The sequence below is a fragment of the Myotis brandtii genome, unplaced genomic scaffold, assembly GCF_000412655.1.
Source record: "Myotis brandtii unplaced genomic scaffold, ASM41265v1 scaffold23, whole genome shotgun sequence".
NCBI classification, from domain to species: Eukaryota; Metazoa; Chordata; class Mammalia; order Chiroptera; family Vespertilionidae; genus Myotis; species Myotis brandtii.
In genome coordinates this window covers 6,930,932-6,953,390 of record NW_005358649.1, presented here as the reverse complement: position 1 = coordinate 6,953,390, position 22,459 = coordinate 6,930,932, and the positions used below count along the sequence as shown (strand labels likewise).

General features: G+C 39.4%; 1 protein-coding gene across 1 annotated transcript in view; it reads right to left on the bottom strand.

Moving 5' to 3' along the window:
• The window catches only part of ZFHX4 (zinc finger homeobox 4), a 184,352-nt gene that overhangs the window by 159,743 nt on the left and 2,150 nt on the right, over positions 1 to 22,459 (bottom strand). Inside the window, 1 exon segment of the mRNA XM_005866409.2 lies at positions 4 to 203. Coding sequence (XP_005866471.2) covers positions 4 to 157 — 154 coding nt within the window. The 5' untranslated portion in view covers positions 158 to 203.

Here is a 22,459-nt window from a genome sequence, read left to right as displayed (position 1 = left end):
CGCTCAGGTTGCCATCGGCGGAGCTGCTTTCCCTGTCAGGCTCCATGCCTGCCCCTGTCTCTGGCACCTCATTATCCAGTTGTGTCGCTGCGCACAGCTTTGACGTGCTCTGCCCATTTTCCTGCCTTGAGATAGGAGGGGAGTCACAGGTTTCCATGGCAATCGCTACATGGGGATCTCATTTCATCCAGCCTGTCAGGGACCTGGATAAAAAATAAGGTGAGAGAAGGCATTTTTATTAAATAATGACACCGCTCACTAATAGCCCATCACTAATTTACGGCAGCTGTAAACTTGACTATCTGCAAAGGGGGGGGGGGGGGGGGTCGCTAAAACCAGCGCACCTATCTATCACACACAGACTTTGTGTAAATGGAGCAAAATCATGCGGAGAGCTATCACAGCCGGGCCTCCACACCCTAGGTGTTTCTGAAGTCGCCATGGGCATTCATCATAAATCTGAAATTCATATCAGTGATCCGTACTTTTTTTCATTCCCCTTTCCTGAAAATGTCTATAATCGACGTAAAGGCTTTAAAAGCCCCTTGTCCGTGACAGACACGGAAATGGCTTTCACCTACGAAGGCAGGAATAAAAAGAACAATGCAAATAACTTGTAATTTTTTAATATTTACCTTTTACTTTCTCAGGGGGGGGATGAGTAGGGAAGGGAGACCAACCATAAAGGAACCTTAAAATGAGAAATATTACAGTCCTAGGCAGCACCGACCACACTCTGCTCTGGCTTTCATTTTGCCAGTAAATCAGCTTACTACAAATCTTCCCTGTGCAAAAGCTCTCAGCAGGTATCTGGCTGGCCCTGATTAAGCACCAATCACAATTCTTCCCCACACTTCAGTCACCTCAATGGGCAGCAGAACAGAAATTAATATTTACTGCAGCCAGGCCTATCATCCTAGGGGACGATCGCATTCACTCCTTTTTTTTTTTTTCCCACTGCAATACGTAATGAACACCATTTCAAATACCATTTTGATGTTATCAATCCTGGTGAGTTGCCCATCTCTCAACTATTGCCTCAATCAGCATCTCCCCTGGCTTAACAAATCATACGCAAGCACGACTGATGAAAATCCTTCCATCATTTTTTTAGATTTAATTTTTCAGTGTTTTTTTTTTTTTTTTTTTTTTTTTTTTTTTTTTTTTTTTCCAGCCAGGCATCTTAGACCATAAACTCCCTTTGTTAAGAGCAAGATGCACCCTCCGTAAAGCCATCTCGGGTTCCGGCAGCAGGGTCAGGTAGCAGGGGGAAATTGAGTAAGTATTGGTAGCAATGCATGCCCTTCTGTGTGTGAGTGTGTATGCGTGTGTGCGCGTGTGTGCCCACATGTGTGTATGTGCCCACCTGTGTGTGTGCCCACAAACCTCAGCTAGTGTAATAGCAACTCAATTACAGTTTAAGCTTCTGAGTCCTGCAGCTCTCTGGGTTTGCAGGATGATGGCACTGTACACACCATTGAGTGGGCTGAAACTTTTGTGTTTATTTTCAGCCTAGGACACAGACATCGTCTCGATTTTATGAAGCAGCTAAGCAATTTTCTCTCAAATCTTACAATCTGAGGGACTCATAACTTCAAGGCAACTAGCCCCTTAATGTAAAAGTATCAACACTTTCAAGGTCGCTGATAATTTTTGATATAAGAAAGCTTGACGTTGCTATATTCCATTACCTGTCATATTGGGTAGGATAGACATGCAGTGTCTCACCCTGGATGCCCCTGCATTTATTGCAGACTTCACAGTGGCAGAGGGCTAAGAAGAAAACAAAACTCTGTGCTCACCAATATTACTAAGCATTTTAGAAATTCCTTTTGAAAAGTTCTTCTGGAAGAAAGACCTCATTGAAGGTCACTGGCATATTAAGTATGAAGAATCACTTCTTAATACTCTCTTGACTGTAATCAAATTTAATCTTGTCAGCTAAATCAGAGAGGAAGTGATCAGTGTAGAATACATCAAAAGATCTGCAGAGATTGGAAATGAAATCAAAATTCGTTTTGGTATCTGCCATGGTTAAAATGACATTCTAATTGCTCACCAATCAAACATCATAAAGCTTAGTGTGTAATTTTAATCATCGATGAGCTGCAGGTTAATTATCTTCATGGCATGCCTGCAGCTTTTAAAACCCTCTGAAATAATCTGATAACCATAAGCATGAAAACCTAATAATTTTCTAATTAGTCCACAAACGTTAATGTTTACCTTTGCATTCACCAAATCGGCACAAACAATGTAAATACACACCAAAGGTTTAGCCAACATGCCTACACCATAACCCCCTGCGGGACTGGAGGAGATGAGGAAGGCAGGAAGGGGCTAAGATCTGGAGTGGGAGCACCGTGGTGGGACACACTCCGTTAGTGATCCTGGGTTAGCATGTAAAGGACCCAGGGTTGTTGTTGTTGTTTATTCTTTCCTATGAAAGGACAGTTTAGGCTGCTACGTGGAAGGAGATTCACCTTAATCATAAAAGTAAGAAAAGCTCCCAAACACTTTATAGCTTGTGAAGGAGTTTCTGAGCTTTCATTATTATTTTAGTTACTTTGCTTATAACCCTACAACAGCTCTCAGCCCACAAGAGCACTTGCTGGAATTATGACACGCACGATGAAGACACCTGGAATAGGTGTCTGTAACGTGCAGTTAATAATCTTGGCCAGATTCCGAATGGACTCTGCAATGTAGCGTCTCAGTACTGCTCTATATGAATCAGAACCTATTTATTTTACCGGAAGTAACTTCCAAAAATGGGACAACATTGTTGCCATGTGAAAAAAAAATTATGAAAACTACCCTACAGAATCCATCACAGGTCAAAGCAAAATGGTAGGATTGATTTTGTTACAAAATTCCCACATCATTTTACACCAAATTGCCTATCAATTTCTTCTCAATAAGGTACACATTAATCAGAAGCTAAGTCAAATCCTGTCTTCTATACAATCAAACTTACATTTCATTCCAAAAGCAACAATGACAAACCTATCTGAATTGATGGTAAGTAATATATTACCTGATTTTTAAATTCGTAGCTATTGACTATGACCATGGCAATGTTCACCTGTATATTTTGATGGAATCACTTTAGTTTGTGCAGTTAAAACATTAGTTACATCTACATGTACCAATATTGTACATATTAAATATGATGCCCAGTGATTTCACTGTCATCAATGCCAGAGAAGACCTTTCTTTTATCAGTGTGACCCATATAGGAAATTTACACTAAACTTTTCTAAGTCCCAGTAAAAAGACCACAAAGACAGTCATTTAACTTAAACCACAGAATTCATTCCAAAATGACTGCGTAACAAGTAAACTCACTGTAAAGGTTGCTTCACCATTTAAGCTGGTCTCTATTTGGTCTCCACCAATTTCTATTCTCTATTGCCAAACATTCTATCTTTAAAAATCACCGAAGTCTTCAAGAAATCCCTCCTCCCCCCAAAAAACTTAATACAATTTCAATGCTAAATTCAGAACAATACGTACCTGCTGGTCTGCTTAGAATATGTGTACACATTTTGGGGGTATTCTCAGTAATTCACAAGATCGGTGACTTTGATCACGTAAATCCCCTTTTTGGAACTAATGGACAATATGCAGAAAAGAACTTAACTTCTACAGCTCGTTCGGTCTTGCTTTCGTCCTGCGGCCTCAACTCTGCTCTGCCAAATGACCGAACCCACCTACCAGGAGCTGGCTAATGAAAGGGGTGCTTGCAGAACAATAGGAGAATTCCCCTGCACTCAGGAAGCAGCGTTCCCATTGGGACCCCAAATCGGAGAGGCCAGTGTTACCTCTGCTTTTTAACTGAGATTGTCCCAGCCCTCCTCTCCGGTCCAGGGAGACAGTGTTTGTGAAATGATGAAAAAGAACGTGATCTGGTGAGGAGGCCTGAATAATGGGAAAGGAATGCTAGTTAGCTACTCTGCAAAGTGCTGGGAAAAGAGACAAGGGCCCCTCCGCCTATTGTTTTTATTCTCATCTGCTCGTGAGCCCTCTCCTAACACCCGGAGTCTTCATGGACTCCCTTTGAAATGGGTTAAAAGCTGTCCACGTAGAAGAGAATTTGGTAACAAGTTCTAAAAAAAAAAAAAAGAAAAATAAAAATAAATAAAAATCCTTGAATGATATCAAGTTTCCAAAAGGTCATCACTGTCTCTGCTGTGGCCTTTTCCCCAGTCCAAATCCTCTATCAATATGTCATAGTGAGTTAGGCAAAGACAAAAGGGAGGTGCAGTGTGAAAACAGCACATATATCTAATCCTGACAAAGCACTGAATAGCCTTCACAAGTATAATTATACTTGTTTATTTGTTGCCATGTACAGAGAACTGATGAAAAAAATCCATCAAAGTGGTATTATGCAGACACCAAGAGCTTCTTTTCTTTGGTCGCTAAAGCCACAGTGAGGCTTAAATTCCTTATTGTTAAATTCAGAGGGAAGAAAAAAAAAGATTTGGGGCTGGACTTTTTTTTTTTGCATCAGTTGCTGACAGATCTTTTATGTACTAGGCGGTATTAGCTCACACCGCTACCTCATTTCTGCCCATGTTGGAATTCATAATTATAAACTACTGTACAGGAGCTTTTAAAAGGGTGTGGCGTGCTGACCACGGGAGGAAGGCCCGTTCTCACAGCCTCCCTTTTGATATATCAAAACACAGGTAAAGTTACGTCAGGATCCAGCTTTGATCTCGGTCTTTAAAGTTGGGGCTGGTGGTTTCCTGTAGCCAGCTTTCTCTGCAATTTGCTCAGTTTAGTATACGTCCAGTATTTCATCCACGAGTGTGTAACTTCTTTCCCACTGCAGCATTAGAAACCTTCGCACGAAGAAAAACAACTCCAAGGATGTCCAAGGATTGAAAATATGAAGAAAAAGATTTCAAGCCCAAGGATCAAGGATCCATTATGTTCCAATCGTCACTAAGTCAAATAACTTCACAAAAGCACATTTTTAGAGGGGGTTAGGGGAGTCACATAAGCTCCCCCCGCCCCCTTTTCAGGATAGAAATATATCAAAGTACATGCACTGTGCATAGTTAATGTTTGTGAGCTTTACAATTTAAAACAGAAAAGCTGTAATTTTTCTTTGCTGGCAATCTGGAAACACTCTGGAGTTAATTACAGCTGATTCGGAGTGAACCACACAAACAAAGACCAGTCTATGTCCAGACAATTATACTGCATTAACTAGCTTAGAGCTTCCTGCTGATGCTCCAGGGCTCTTGTGTTACACCCTCTACCTTCCCAGCACGAGGGAAAATGCTTCTGCAAGAAGGAATTAATGCAGAGAACTGCAGAAGAATGTGTGACGACCTCTCTTGACACAGCAAAAACTTTCCGCCCATGTTACCACAAAGGAGAGAAGGTAATTCAGTTTGAGGAGAAGGATGTCACCGACTATGTAAACCTTTTAAAACAAGCAAATGTTGAAAGAGGGAAAGTTTCCCAAGACAAACATGAGTGTGCAAGTCAGCTCAGTCATTTTCCCCTCATTTTTCTCATTAAGATCTAAATTAGGCATTGACTTCCATCCCCATCAACAGGGCCTTTGTGATGGACATGAGTGGTCCTCTCTCTCATTTTTCTCTTCCCACTCTCAATGTCCCTCCTTTTCTCACTTATCTCTAAACCTCCATGGACATGATATGACAATGACACACCCTTAAACATACGCATTAGAGAACTAAAGAGGCAAGGTCCACTTTGCTAATAAGTCCAACAGTTCTTCATTTGATTAGCTGTGGGAAATAGGAATTTTACTCAGTTTTTCTTCACAACTTTAATCAAACTCCAGCTACTTTCCTTCAAGATAAATCAATAAACTCTCCTTAACCATAGTCCACTATTACATGACTCATGTTATTCGTTTGCTTCAGGAAAAAGCTCAGAATCACTGAGCAAGATGGACCCAATACTTTATTCTCTGTAAACAAACTTTGGTCCTTTTAACCAATCGAGTTGATTTCTAATTTTCTTATTCATTCTAATTGAAAATGAATAGTTTGTGTTGGTGTGAGACAAGGACATGAGCTGTAATTATGTGCAGTGCCTCGGATTCTTTCTTTGATACTGTTTTGCAAGTATTCCAGCTGACATTGGGGCTTTGTGGTGATTGCTTCATTAAAGGGTAAGTATGTCCTAATCAGCTAAAGCATTACTAGAAAGCTGGTGTTTGCCAATACTGTGAGAATATACCAGCTATTTGCTTGGCTTTGCTTTGCTTTCTTTATAGAAGGAAAAGGTACCTTTGAATGTCAGATACCCAGCCCTACCTCAGTGTCAACCACCTTCCCTGGTCTCATCTATGCAAAGTAGGATGAGAGTTAAAGGACTGTATGATCCTTTAATTTTCCTTCCCTAAATAAATACTGATCTACAAATTAATCAGGTGTTATATTCAAATACATATACCTAAACCCTGGAAATACTAAAAGGTTGTGAAGATTACACTCCATTTTACAAAGCATCTCCACAATGGACAGAATCAGTTTTCCTTCTCAGACCTCTCTCCTGCAATCCCTACTAGATTTGAAAGTTCAAGTAAATAACATTTCTAAGTATGAAGCTTAAACACGGAACCCTTTAGTTCTCCTTGGAAAAACATGGACTGCATCAATCATTTCTAGAAATTTATAAATCAAAGGTGCCATGTTTTTGCATATGTTTATATTTCTAGTCTTTAAAATGCAGTGGACTAATCTGTCTGGAACACACACCATCTAAGAGTGTTTAGTTGATAATGCTTTTAAGTTGTCACGTAGGGACATTTAAAAAATTCATCTTAATTGGTTTTATTAAGGTATACATAACTAAGGAATACTGAGCTTCAAAAGAGTTTTACCAGACTAGTGAAAACCATTCCACACATGTATTTATCTCATATACAATGTGAAGACAATATACTCTGACATATACTTGTATTTTTTCCTTCTTTGCCCATTCATAAACAAAATTCATTATTGATCTACTGACAACTGAATATTTAAAAGAGAAAACAATGGTATAATTATTTGCATTTCATGATTCCCTCCAATATGATCTCATACCCCATATAACAATAAGTGAAGTAGTGTAGGTACATTCTTATTATTTTTTAAAAATGTCATTCCTTGCAGGCTAAACCTACCATAATTATTTTCATAAAACTAATCACAGGTCAGGTATTCCAGCAAACATTCCTGTTCCTTGAGCAATGCTTTCAAAATAGTTTTAATGAAGAAAGTTATATGCATAATTTTTAAATCCCTACAAAGAGCCTTTTACTATACAATACTTGTAGAGGCTACCAAATAGAAGCCTTTTTATATTCAGTGAAATATTTTACATTATTTTATATTAAAAACCACACTAGGACTAACATAATAGAGAACACTGGGGAATGCCAAGTTTTCTTCTGGATGAAATATTGGAAAATGTATGTTTGATCACTAAGATTAGTTGGTTATTTTATTTCTATTATGGAGAGACTTTTGTTTGGTGTGTGTGTGTGTGTGTGTGTTTTGGACCTAAAAGTTAATTTGACTGCTGTCCATAAGTGAAGTGAGCAATTCAGTAATTAACTTTTGTGTTTTAAATGTATGAACTTTAATTAGATTTCATTATAAACAAACAAACGTCAACCATAATTATAAGCTCCTTGGTTTACCCACATATTATCCCTTTTCAAACAAACTTGATGTCAGACAAATTAAAATCAAGCAGCCAGCAATTTTGAGTTGAATTTTACATGATCTGCTGGTAACCTGATTACTTTAACTTCAATATCATTACAGGAAAAGTATTTCAGGAAAAATAATGACAAGAATTCCAACAGGAGACAAGCTTAATTGTATTGATTCAAAAGACGCATGTTCATAGGAACCATGTTGAAGGAATAATGTTATCTCAAATCTACAGTTTCTATTAAAATAAAATTGTCCGGCATGAAAGAGGCAATTAAGATTGGTGTCTGCCGGACTAGAGATACTAAACTAACTAAATAATTATCTGGGCCCAATTATCTTATACTTTAAGTAGCAAAATATCAGTGTGGAGCAACCACCAGGCATGCGGTCTGCAGGTTTATTTACTGACTGGTGTATCTATTAGGACCAAGAACAAGTGGAGCTGTCAGGACATAATGAAGGTAAATGATTAGTTAGCACCAAGCCTGAACTCTTCTTCAATGCAATAAGAGTTAATTAAAGTTTACCACCAACATCAACCAAAGCAGGCTGTTGATCAGGTTTCAGCATTAAGTGCAAACAGACAATAGTTGCCAGCAATTAGTGCAGCTATCAAATGACATGCGATGATAATTATACATTTAAAACAGCTAAAGACTGGCGGTGGGGGGGGGGGTAAAAACTAATCAGCCTCTTTGACGACAAATACTCAAAGGGCAGGAAACAGGTATCAGATTATTTCACTTTAACACTGTAAATCAATAGAGTTAAATAAGAGAAGGTTGCATGGGTACATTATCCGAGAGAGAGAACGATTCACTAGATCCAAAATGAAATAAATCTGCTAGTATTGGTCTCTCAAAGATAAGGACTTCTGTAGCTAAAGAAAATAAGTTGCTTTTCAATTACAGTTTCAGAATGAAGTCTGCTTAAACAAAGTTGAGCTTCTTGGTTTTGTGCCAATTCAACAATGCAACAAGTATTGCACCATAATTATTGTAATTTAAATTAAGTATTAACTTTCACTCCAAGGTACTGTCAAAAGTACTTTTTGTGCCTGAATTTATGTTTGGGTTCTCAAATATTAGCTCCCTGAAAAGTTTTTGGATGTTGGGATGGAAATTCTTTGAATACAGCTCCAAGTTGAAAACAGAAGCCATATCTACATATGATTTAGGTCTTTCCTTGATGACACGCAGATCCATAACTTCAACCTGGAAATCCACGGACCTGCCTGAAACACGTCCCTTACAATAATTTCAATTCAATCACCCTCTTCTTTCGCAGTGTTTGGCCTGCAGCCTCTAGCAGGTCTCCAGATATGCGCCCATCCTCCTGACCTCCACCTCTCCATTTTCCCAACTAATTCTGTTATGCTAAGGATTTGTACAGAGCGGTGGCTAATCCCAACATTTCCCTGGAGCTAAATCTAAGCCATGGCCGACTCCCAGCACAAAAATGTCTCCCTCCAAAAGCCCTTTCGCCCCCTTCAGCACTCATACCCTCATTGGTCCTGACATCCTCACTTCAGCCATGACAAATGAGCTGATGACTGTGACGCGCCTGCACAGGGGGACGGCTTTATCTGGAGATATATCATCAACTCTCACCATCCTCTGCTAATATGGCTCTTCTGGGTTAATGTGTTGTGAAAATTGGAGGAAATTTTTTGTGTAAATATATGCACTTTAAGTCGTAAGAGACCAACTTCATCAAAAGGAGGAAAGGGAAGCTAGAATGGATTGGGGGGGGGGGGAAGACTCACAGGCCCTGAATGTTGCTCTGGGGACTTAAGTCACTCCGCTCAACCTCTGCCACACTGCGAACCAGCCAGCTGACTCTCTTAAAGGTCCCGTCCCCTCACCACGAGAGGGCCAGAGCAGAGCAGAATTTGTGGACTAACACAAATAAACCCTCTCGATAAACACAGCTAAGCCCATTGCTTTGTTTCTACCCCAGCATGGTACACAGTTTCTCCTCAAACCCCTAATTTCCTATGTTATTAAATCCCTCTCATTCATTTTAGTGGAGGGATGGATTGTCAACACCCATCTTACTCCAAGATCCTCGCATTCTTCAATTAGAGAGAAGCGATGTTTTTCCAACTAGTATTAAATGTGAAACTCTTCAAACTTCAAAGAGAAGGGAGGGCGAAGCATAAACATTTAGCATAAACACCACCTTTACATTAAGTCAGAACCCAAGTTCCTGTTCCCTAGACCTTGCTATGTATACTATGGACTTGACAGGGTAGATACTTGTTGTAACCTCTTCTCTCAATTCATGTGAGGACACAGCCAATCCCAGTCAACTGTCACACAACAGACCTCGGAAAAAGAGGTCAGGCTTTGAGGAAAGTGCTATTCACTCTTGGGCCATGCAAGGAGCTCTTTTTTCCTGTCCTTATCGGCATCCATCCCCCTTCCTAGAGCAAGAACCAAGCCAAGTGCTCGTGTGAGGTTTATGAATAAATCAGAGGTGAGCCACTTTAAGTGCGGCCCACGGTTTCCTTGTTGACAGTGAGCACTTAAACAGGCTTCTGTGACCAGCAACTTCTCGCCAACCGCAATGATTCCTAATCTGCACCCCGCTTCATTCTGAGAACTAAATGACCCACCCACTTCTGCAAGTTTTCACCTTTTGGGCAACTCTTGTCCTATCTCCAGCAGCTTAGCTTTAGCTTTACAATCCTAGGAGCAGCAGCCTGCCCTAAGGCCATCACTGTACCAACTGAAAATCTTCCTTTGCTGGGGAAAAAAATCCACAATAAAAACATCTGCTGCTTAACAGAAGTTATACTCTAATTAACATTATAGACTCTTTGGAAATGGGAAGAGCTAAGCCAACGACAGTGAAAAAAAATGTTAAATGATCTGCTGCAGGGGATACACGCACACACACACACACACACACACACACACACACACACAGAGGATCTCATCAGCTGTGCTCTGTAGCTGCGTGATATTTCCCAGGTATTTTTCTGAGCTTTAATTTCCTTATGGGTTAAACAAGGGAATGGTTCTATATCCCTTCTGACTGCAACACTCTATGGTTCTACTATAAAAACCTATTTAGATTGTGTTGGAAGATAGTTTTCCCTATGGAATTTTCCAAGACAGACCCAGATGTTTTTAAGGTTGTATATTTCTTATCAGTACTTAGATTTCAAGAAGAGAGGCAGATTCCAGTAGGATAGTAAACTGAAGTTTCCTATTTATATTTTTAATTATCATTCTTTTTTTTTCATCCATTCGATAGATATTTATTGAGAATATTTACCAAGGATTTGCCAATAATGTCCCTCACTGTGAATACAGTGATTAACAGATGTGAGTGCTGCCCTCATGGAGGCTGAAATTTTTCGAGGAAACAGTTAAAAGAGCATCATGAAAAATGCTAGGATGCTAATTGGTTTCTTCCAATGAAATATAGCCTTACCCTATCAGTGTTCATTAAACACTTTGCCTTAAATAAATGTGCTTCCAATGAATTGTCAAGTCCAGGGCTACTTATAAATGACCAGAACATAGGCAGTACACACACTTTAATTTTTAAGAAAAACTGTAACAAAGATTGTGGGCCAAGTATATAGAAATATAAAGCAAAAATCAAACTCAAAGCTGGGAAATTACAACCCAAATACACTTATATTTCCCATAAAAATATAAATAATAATTTAAATGTGTATTATAATTGGAATTTATTATGAATTTTTAAAGACTGTAATAGAAATTGATTTTAGTTTAGATGGTCAAAAATGAATTTATAAATTTATCAATTTTATAATGAATCTTATCATCTTTGAACCTGGGTATTCTTCCACTGAATAACGCATTGCTATAAAAAGATAAAGGGCTATGATCTCCTCTAAGAGATAAGCCAGGATGAGACTTATAAATTGGCTACAAAATCCCCCAAGAATATTGAAGAGTTTTATAAGATTGCTGGATGATTAATAACTGGGTCTGTTCTCTAGGTTGGTGTAGCTTTTGCTGTACAGGATACCATGTTATAGTACCGATACTCCTTTCATGGCACATCAAAATATCATAATACCAAGTATATAGAAAGGTGTTCCTGCGGCATCTAAATCAATTTAGTGAAATCCTCTACTTCAAAGGCTTTCAAGCAGGCTGGGTCAACTTCAAGACTGGAATAAGGTTTGTGGTCTCTTCTATTATTGTATACTAGGGGCCCGATGCACAAAAGTCATGCAAGAGTTCCCCCGGCTGCTGGCACCGGCTTCCCTCTGGCAGGCACCCAGGACCCAGGCTTCCCTTACAGCCCTGGCTTCATCAGGAAGGTCGTCTGGAAGAATGTCCAGAACGATGTCTGGTCTAATTAGCATAATATGCTTTCATTATTATAGATAATGAACAGCCTGGAATCTTGAGTTCATGTGGATAGACTAAGATCTGAATTATTTAAAAACTGTTTCTGTTCTAATTTGCTTCTTAGATAAAAGACCAAGAAATATATCGAACATCTCGAAGCCCCTCGGAACCAAAGCTACGTGTGATGATGGAGTGGCAGATAATGAAGTAGAGGACTGTCCACCGAGATGCCATCGAGGTATCTATCAAGGAGAAGTTATGAGAAGAAGGATCCTATAGCTTCTCCCACTCTTAGGCATACCCATTGTCTAATTCCTAGCTCCTTCCCTTGTGGGGGACAGGGGCGTCTCTACTAAAAAGATTCCTGAAGATTTGCTTGATGAAACACTCTTTAGTTGAACATTACATGAAAACCAGCTATTGAAAATAAAGAGAAAGGAAACAGTAGGGTCTCCAGCCCTGTCACATCCACTTGCTTTAATGTTCACAACACTTTAGTCCTCTGCAATCCGTACAAGAACTTTGAGGGAGAGAGGAAACGGAGACTCAGAAAGATTAAATAACTTGAAGAAGTCATCACTAACAAGAAGTTAACTCAGGTGTCTCATAGATTGGATACCGTTGTTATTGGTCATTGAGATGTAAAAAAATTGAGTCGATTTTCAAACCTCTAAAACTCAAGTTAAATAAATTAATTTATAAAAGAACCCAAAGTAAACAGCATCAAAGAATGTCTGGTTTTAACTGTCATCCTTTCTATACACTATGCTGCCTCTAAAACATGACAGTACTGTCTTCGTTTACTGTCCTTACACAGAATAGAAACCTGTTCTTCTTAACACCGTGGTCATGATTATGAAGAATGCATTTTAAGTCGCTGAGATCATCAGTGCTTTTATGAATCACAGACTCTTCTTGACCATTCAAAGCACTGAGTCTAACCTGCTCCTGAAGCAAAAATATGTTTACAGTCCCAGAGATAAGAAGCCACCCAGATTCTACTTGTCTCCTTATAGCAACATAGAACTCACTCACTCAGAGGAGATGGTATTGGGTCACCATTGACATTTTCCTTTTCCTCTCTTCACTATCTCCACCACCTTCACATTCAGTCACATAACAAACCCCTTTCCAAGCAGCCAATAGAGTTGCATGACCATCAGTCCCAGAGTTGGAATATCTGGGTTCTTGTGCTGACATTGCCCTGGGTGACTCATCAATGACTTCTCCTGAGTTCTATAGCCATGTTTTAAAATGAGCTGGTTGAACTGAAGTTCTAAGGCAGTTTCCAGCTTTATTATTTTGTGAGTTTCCAGTTGCCTTATAACCCTACCTACTCTTCTGTTGTGATCATGTTGTCCAGTCTTTAGGAAATAAAAGGAATTTAGTCTACAGAGAGAAAAATCTCGCAGGTCTCCCCTATAAATACATCTAAAGAGGAAAGAGAGACTCTAACTTAGAAAGAGGGTAGAAGACTGTGTGTGTGTGTGTGTGTGTGTGTGTGTGTGTGTGTGTGTGTGTACACTCCTATTTTGCATCTACTAAGCCAAAAGAGATGGCCCGATGCACAAAAGTCATGCAAGAGTTCCCCCGGCTGCTGGCACCGGCTTCCCTCTGGCAGGCACCCAGGACCCAGGCTTCCCTTACAGCCCTGGCTTCATCAGGAAGGTCGTCTGGAAGAATGTCCAGAACGATGTCTGGTCTAATTAGCATATTATGCTTTCATTATTATAGATAATGAACAGCCTGGAATCTTGAGTTCATGTGGATAGACTAAGATCTGAATTATTTAAAAACTGTTTCTGTTCTAATTTGCTTCTTAGATAAAAGACCAAGAAATATATCGAACATCTCGAAGCCCCTCGGAACCAAAGCTACGTGTGATGATGGAGTGGCAGATAATGAAGTAGAGGACTGTCCACCGAGATGCCATCGAGGTATCTATCAAGGAGAAGTTATGAGAAGAAGGATCCTATAGCTTCTCCCACTCTTAGGCATACCCATTGTCTAATTCCTAGCTCCTTCCCTTGTGGGGGACAGGGGCGTCTCTACTAAAAAGATTCCTGAAGATTTGCTTGATGAAACACTCTTTAGTTGAACATTACATGAAAACCAGCTATTGAAAATAAAGAGAAAGGAAACAGTAGGGTCTCCAGCCCTGTCACATCCACTTGCTTTAATGTTCACAACACTTTAGTCCTCTGCAATCCGTACAAGAACTTTGAGGGAGAGAGGAAACGGAGACTCAGAAAGATTAAATAACTTGAAGAAGTCATCACTAACAAGAAGTTAACTCAGGTGTCTCATAGATTGGATACCGTTGTTATTGGTCATTGAGATGTAAAAAAATTGAGTCGATTTTCAAACCTCTAAAACTCAAGTTAAATAAATTAATTTATAAAAGAACCCAAAGTAAACAGCATCAAAGAATGTCTGGTTTTAACTGTCATCCTTTCTATACACTATGCTGCCTCTAAAACATGACAGTACTGTCTTCGTTTACTGTCCTTACACAGAATAGAAACCTGTTCTTCTTAACACCGTGGTCATGATTATGAAGAATGCATTTTAAGTCGCTGAGATCATCAGTGCTTTTATGAATCACAGACTCTTCTTGACCATTCAAAGCACTGAGTCTAACCTGCTCCTGAAGCAAAAATATGTTTACAGTCCCAGAGATAAGAAGCCACCCAGATTCTACTTGTCTCCTTATAGCAACATAGAACTCACTCACTCAGAGGAGATGGTATTGGGTCACCATTGACATTTTCCTTTTCCTCTCTTCACTATCTCCACCACCTTCACATTCAGTCACATAACAAACCCCTTTCCAAGCAGCCAATAGAGTTGCATGACCATCAGTCCCAGAGTTGGAATATCTGGGTTCTTGTGCTGACATTGCCCTGGGTGACTCATCAATGACTTCTCCTGAGTTCTATAGCCATGTTTTAAAATGAGCTGGTTGAACTGAAGTTCTAAGGCAGTTTCCAGCTTTATTATTTTGTGAGTTTCCAGTTGCCTTATAACCCTACCTACTCTTCTGTTGTGATCATGTTGTCCAGTCTTTAGGAAATAAAAGGAATTTAGTCTACAGAGAGAAAAATCTCGCAGGTCTCCCCTATAAATACATCTAAAGAGGAAAGAGAGACTCTAACTTAGAAAGAGGGTAGAAGACTGTGTGTGTGTGTGTGTGTGTGTGCGCGTGTGTGTGTGTGTACACTCCTATTTTGCATCTACTAAGCCAAAAGAGATGACTTATTCTCAATTAATTAGTGGGCTCAGAAAATTTTATGTACTAATTGCATTATTCCTGAATATATGGGGGAAAGGAACTAAAAATCGTATTTTAGAGAATCCACATTAATAGACTTTCAGGTTTAGTGAAGGTAGTTTGGGAGATGAATGAGCTCTCCAATTTTACCCTTCTCAGCAGGCAAATTTGAAGATTTTCCATAGGCTCCCGCTTACAAAGTTTTGTTCTATTTTGTTGTTAGCCATGCAACCAGGTGGCACTCACCAGCTGATGGGTTTTTGTATTTTGACACTCTTAAAGCTAAGGATTTCCTTTCTTCTTTACAGTGAAGGAGGAGAATTTTATGGACAGTTATAAAATGCATATTTTAACCCCAAAGTCAATTTTCCCTGATTAGAAAGATTTAGATCCGAGTAAATACTTGCTAGGACACAATTGAACCTATAAACTTTGTCTTTAGAGGTATGTGCTATAATGGGTACCATTCAGAAATTATCAACTGCCCACTGTCCTATCCCCAGGACAAGCAAACATCAGAAATGATCAATCATCTGAATGTATGAGGCTAGTGTGCGAACCCCTGACCTGGATGACTGAAACGCCTCCTCAGGACTCCGCTGGGGCCATCAGGCCATTATGACATATTAACAAAGTCAAGCTGCCCCAAATCTTAAATTTTGTTTATTTTTTTTTCAATCTCTAGAACGTTAGAGCGGCTAACTATATCTGAGATAAGCTGCTTGGCAAATACGATGTTAGTGTCAAAGCCATTTTGAAGTTGTGTGCATATATTCGAAAGTGCCTCAAAATGGCAAAATTTGATTTCATTCACAAACCTTTAAAAGAGAAGGGGCAGAGAGAGCAGCTGCCCCTATGGATAGAGGGTTGTGTGTCAAACGTGAAACCCTATCAAACTTCCAAGGCAACTTGTGAACTTCTGACACGAAGGAATTAACAGAACATCAAATCCAGCAAGATCACAGGGGCACAATCCTGTGCAACAAAATAATGCCATTGAGCCCTCATTAAAAGACCATTTTGTCCTTAGCCATCAAAGACTGCGAGAGTATGAAGATCTTGGTTATATCATCAGGGTTAACCAAAACAAGTGCCAAGAGCAATTGTGCACTTAGTTCTCACATGTGTCCATCTGTTCACATATAAACATATATTCTGCTTTCTGTCTGATTTCTAAAATCTTGATATCAGAGTACCCTGGGCTTTTGCCCATTTCCTAGGAATGCAGACATCACATAGCTACTATTAACCCATGTGTGATCCACTTCCATGGGGGCTGGAACGCTGCCAGGCACAACACATGGTGCTTGGTTAACAATGTCTTAAAATATAAATGAATTTATTTTTTAAATTAACACATTTTTCTTATGGAAATACCTTAATAAGCCCTTCTGCATGTAAAAAAAAAATAGCCTCCATGTGGATTTTTTTGTTCTTTTAAGACTTTTTGCAAGCATATCATAAAGTTAACCATAAAAGTTTCTGAAACAATCCAGAATTTCTTGACAAATTTTTAAAAGGACTCTAGTAAAGAATTTGGGGGACTTTATATAACAAAGATCAAACACTTTTCCTTTACAGTATTCTGTACTCAAGAGGCAACCTTTATACTTTAATTTACGTGAAAACACTCCTGATTTCCCAAGTTTCTACGTAAACCATCTTAATAGCACCGCAGCCACGGAGCCACTAAAGTGATGAGGTTGTAAGTTCTACAACCTAGCAGCAAAGCAAGTTAGGTTAATATCTGGTAGGATCTTTCACTCGGGCTCTAGGCCAGCCTTCAATGGCTCATTTACTTCCCCAAACCAGGAAGAGTTTGTTTACAATGTATACATATAAATAATTACCCATGCTGCATTTCATTTACATAGGTACAAAAGAACCAATTCCCACCTTCTAAAGTGTTTGAACACTTACGGTATTTTAACCACCCTAATTATGACTAAAGACGACCATTTAGTGCCCTGATCATGTTGTCAATTGACAACCAGCTAACCAGCTACAGCCTTCTGTAGCGACAAGAGAAAACCCTTCTGCAAACGTTTCCAAGACTGAACACACAGCACTTGCCCACTTTTTAGAAGACTTCTCTCTAAATGAAAGACATCCACAAGGCAGCATGAGATCCTCTGGTGTATCCCTCCCAACCACAGAAGCTGATGGGCCACCTACAACACTCAACATTGCCAAAGTCACAATACACAACTCTTTCTCAAGGGAAGTGTGCCACCAACTCAGACAGCGGTGGACAGCCAGTGGAGGGTGAAACACACTAGGAATTCCATCATTAACTAAATTAAATATCCACGCTGTACTATTGGCCATTTCTAAAAGAACTGTTTTTGCCAGCAAAGCGCTGGGAATTCCTGGCACCCAATAGCCAATATTTGACCAGCCTAGCATGTTTCTGAAAACTCTTCCACACACAAACCTCTGTTTATCATCCTCTGGCTACACCATTGTCATACATATTACTTCCCCGTGATGATGGGAACTCGGGGCATCTTAGAAAGTTGCTGAAATCTGAGCCCCTGCTTGTTTTCTCAAGTCTTGGACAAACATAACTTTAGAGAGAGCAGAGCATAGGCATAAAGAAAGAGGAGACTGCATTTTCATCTTCCTTTCATCTTAGTCATTCAGTCAGCCATTCAGGACCCCATTCAATGGAGCTTTTCATTATGCAAAAAAATGCTAATCCTTTTCCGATGCTTTCACACTTGTATAAACCCCCATTCCTTCAGCTGAAAAGCAATTATATCAGTTTACCTTTCTGTCAAAAACAGGATTAATATTCCAATAACAGAATCTCCTTTCTCATTCTATCTTTTTTTGCTTTAGGAAATGAGAGAATATTAGTAGAGGCATTCTGAGAACAAGAATACATTATTTTAAACATGATGATGTTAACCACGGATGGGTGGGGAAAGGAGACTAATCAGAAGAAGACAAAGTCCTTCAGTTACTGCAGAAACTCTTTCCTGGGACAGAACTGACCTTCCCTCCGCAGCTGCCCAGAGAGTGAGACTCACTCTGGTCTATTAATCAGAAACAAATTATGAAAGAATGTCGCTGGACTGGTTGACACTATCCCATCTTGGGAGAGTCAGGAGCAGCCTAGTAACAATGTCCTCTTCATGGATAATGAACAGCCATGACAAATGGGGCAGAGCAACTATTTATTTGCATATGCAAATTCTCACACAGGGGAAACATGTACAAACAAGTGTCATTGTAAGGTGGATTAGGCAAACAACGCTTTCTTTTTTAGGATATTCTGCAGCCCAGAACATTAGTCAGCACAATTAAACCAGTCTCCATGGAGACTAATGAAATTTCACCATGGTATGAGTTAAATTAGATAGCTAGTTATGTGTTTCCACAATCCAACTTGCAATCCATTATGGTTTTAGAACAATACAGCAATTGTGCCTAGCTGATCTTTGCCAGCTCAACAAGCTCCTAAGTTGACAATTTGCATATGTTAATATAATTAAGCACTAATTACATGAAACTTGTACATATTCACAGGCACTTTCCCTGGGTGCTTTTCAGTTTGAACCTTGGCCAAGTCTTTAACCCTTAGAATAGTCTTAGAGGAAAAAAAACTCTGCCTGTGGGTACAGCCCCTAGGCAGACACAGAAAGGCTCCTCATTTATAAGCACAAAGCTTAACCTGGCTTCTCATATTTCCAGCAACAATGACAGAAAATATTTGGTGAGTGTGCTAGGGACCAGGGGGAAAGGGGGAAGGGGGGAGAGGAGATGCATTAGTCTTTAAAGACTCATAAGGAGTATCTTCTCATAGGCAAGCAATGACATTCATTTCAAGAAAATGTTAAGAAAGGATTTGCTCTCACTGACAGTGTCGAACCTTGGGAGACGAAAATGGTTTGACAACAGCAAAAATAGCAAGTAGAAAAGGAAGAAGGAGCCAGCAGCACCTAATGAGCTTTACATAAATATATGCAGAGGCAATTAAGCAATGTTAATTACTATGACAGCAGTTAATTGAATATAATTAGATATTTTAAGCCACTGAATAAAGCACAGTTAAGATTAATTTTATTGAGATTAATTGTAAATAAGGATAGATTAGCTCTGTGTTTTGACAGGCATAAAAAGTAGTTCTGCAAATTAAGCAGGAGCATGGCCACCAGTCCAAAAATCATATATTATTTTAATGTCACACCTCAGAATCATCTCCTCAATAAACATGACTTTTCAAACCCAAACAGACAGGAATCTTGAAGAAAAACAAACAGCTTGCAGAGATTAAAGAGCCTTTTGTCCTTTTTCATGTGCATTTCTTTTAACAGACTAAATTAAGCGAGTCTGGTGTACGTTTTTGAGGAAGGAACATTTCACACTGAATGGAAAAAATGTTCTATCACATATGAAATTCGTGCAGCTGTGCGGAACTTGGTCCAGATGGTTTTAGACTATAAAACACCACCAAATGATAGACAGTAGGCCTTCCCAAGATCATGCGATAAAGTCACAATCTTTTATTTTGACCTCCTAAATCTCCGCTTTGGTATTATTTCCAACCAAATTACATCTTTTCTTTCACAATTGTGTCACCAAGAGGGTTACAAGAAGCACTGTGCCCACTGAGTGCTGGAAATCAATGTAAAGGGAATGGAAGGCCTCCTATACACACAGCAGCTAAGTCAAATTGTGTCACCAAGAGGGTTACAAGAAGCACTGTGCCTACTGGGTGCTGGAAATCAATGTAAAAGGAATGGAAGGCCTCCTCATACACACAGCAGCTAAGTCCCTCCGCCACAAATGCAGTGATAGCTATGACAACACCCTGTGCAGATGACAACTCTTGAGTATGACTCTGACAAACAATGGTGTCTCGAAATATTTCTTAGGAAAATACTGCTAAGTGAAAATCCCTCCCAAATGCTTTCACACCCAGCTAATCCATGTCTGTATTTAAGAAAATGAACACAGTCCTCAAGAATGCTGAACAAATCACTAATAAGAAAGGCACTTCAATTGATTTTGAAATAAATCAATAGGTGATTAACATAATATTTTTAAAGCACCAGTATGGATACATATATGTATGTGTGTAACAGAAACATATATATATTATGTTTCCAATACCTCGTAGCTCTTAATAGAACCAGGGCTTTATGCCATTGACTTGCTTCACAACTTCTTTAGGGTGTCCTTAGTCTTTATAACGAAAATCCTAAAATGGTCTGTGAAACAAGACTAGGACAAGCCATTCTGCAGTGAAAGATTTTAAATCATCCAGCCTCTTCTAATAGACTTGAGACTTATTGAGGTAGAAACCATAAAAAATGAAGAAGGGAAATTTAATCCCTGAAATATTGATTTGCACATTAATATCATATAGGCAGAGGGCAATTTGGCTTCGTGGAAATGACACATTGTCGACCCTTGGTGAAGTCAGAGCCAATCTAACTGCTGAACATGTCTGAATCTCAAGAGTTATTAAGGGCCTCCCTTCTTGCCTTTATGACTTTTCTTCAGCCTACCAATGCAATCTTAAATGTATTATCTTTAAGAAATAATTGTAAAACCTCAGGGGTTTTCCAGTTAATGGAAGGGAGGCCAAACCACATCAGATTCTGAAATGCAACATTAAACCCTTGCAATCAACAAAAGCACCTCAATTCTCATCCATCCAGGGCAGGATCTAATATTGTTATTAAAGATAATCAAATTTCATTGTGTAAATTTAGGTCCATGGTCAGAATGGAAGTAGTAAATTCTGCAATATTAAACAGCGATTTTCTCAGCCTGCTGTATGTTTTCCTTGCTGGTGCAGCATCTTTTCAAATAATCCTACTAGCTCCAAATTAACCAACAGACTTGAGCTCATCTGCTAAAAATGCCAAAAGATGACAACAGAGCTGAACAGGTTTCCTTCAGTTTTAACTTTAAGTGGCAACTTTCACTTCCTAGAACCAGAGTCCACTCTCCCTGTCTGACCCCACAGTTGGGGCTGTGGCTTTGACTTCCACAGCTGGTTCACCTGACCTTTCTTTGTTCCTTAGGTACATTTCACTTTTCAGATTTATGGTATTTGCCCCATATTTCATTGACTATCTCTTCATTGCCATAAAATGAAAACACTTCAATATCAGCTTACTTTTTTAAATCCAAAAGCCACCAGCCACTGAATAAACACACTATGATGCTCTCTCCCCAGCTTCTGCCATAAATATTAAAACCGTTTTTAAAATAACTGTATAAACCTTATGATCCCCACACTGAAGCCAGGTGTGAGAGGTTAAAACAGCTGGCTAGCCATCTTTTATTTTTGTGTGCCTTCCTGCTGATTGAAACCACAAACGTTGAAAACTATCAAATATTCCCTTAAGGATTTTTTTTTTTAAGAAGAGGAAGGAAAGAGGAAAACCTTCATTTTCTTCAATAGGCTGCTCCGTGGAGAAGAAAAACTCTAAAACACAATCAGTTACAGAAGTAGTGAAATAATCGCGAATATCTCCTTTCTGTTGTATCTAAACCATCATTTCCAACAGCTAAGCACAATTGTTTTTATTCTTCAGTTAGAAAAGAGAAAAGAGAAATAAAAGGAAGGAAAGGAAGAAAGTCGGAGCCTGCTCTGTCAGCTTCGCCAGTAAATATAAAGTAAAACAAGTGTTGATGGCACCGATAGTGTTACATACCCGGGCTGTGTTTTTGCATTGCTCTCAATGGAAGCGATCGATGCCCGTGTCACTGTCGCGTCCCAATCGCAGCCAAGTCTCAGCCTTAATCTAAGCAACACCCGAAAAGGCAGCGGCAGCCGCAGCCTCTCCCTGACTCTTCCATCCATCCACCCAACTAAAAATATAATACTACATATGAGCTTTAAGCACTCCACGTTTATAGGGATCAAGCCACTGGAAATCCAGGAGAACACAATAAAAAAAAAAAAAACCCTTCTGTCTCTTGTCTCTCTGCTTCCTCTCTCTTCCTCTCTCCTCTCTCTGCTCTCTCTGTCTCTCCTTTTGCCATCTACATGATCCTTGATTAAACATGGAACAGAGTTAATAAAAAAGGGGGGGGGGAAGGACTCAAGGAGAGGAAATGCAACTGTCAGAAATCGGGACCGCCAGATTTCCTGGTGAACCTGCCTGTGTCTGAGTCAGTGTCAATCCACCATC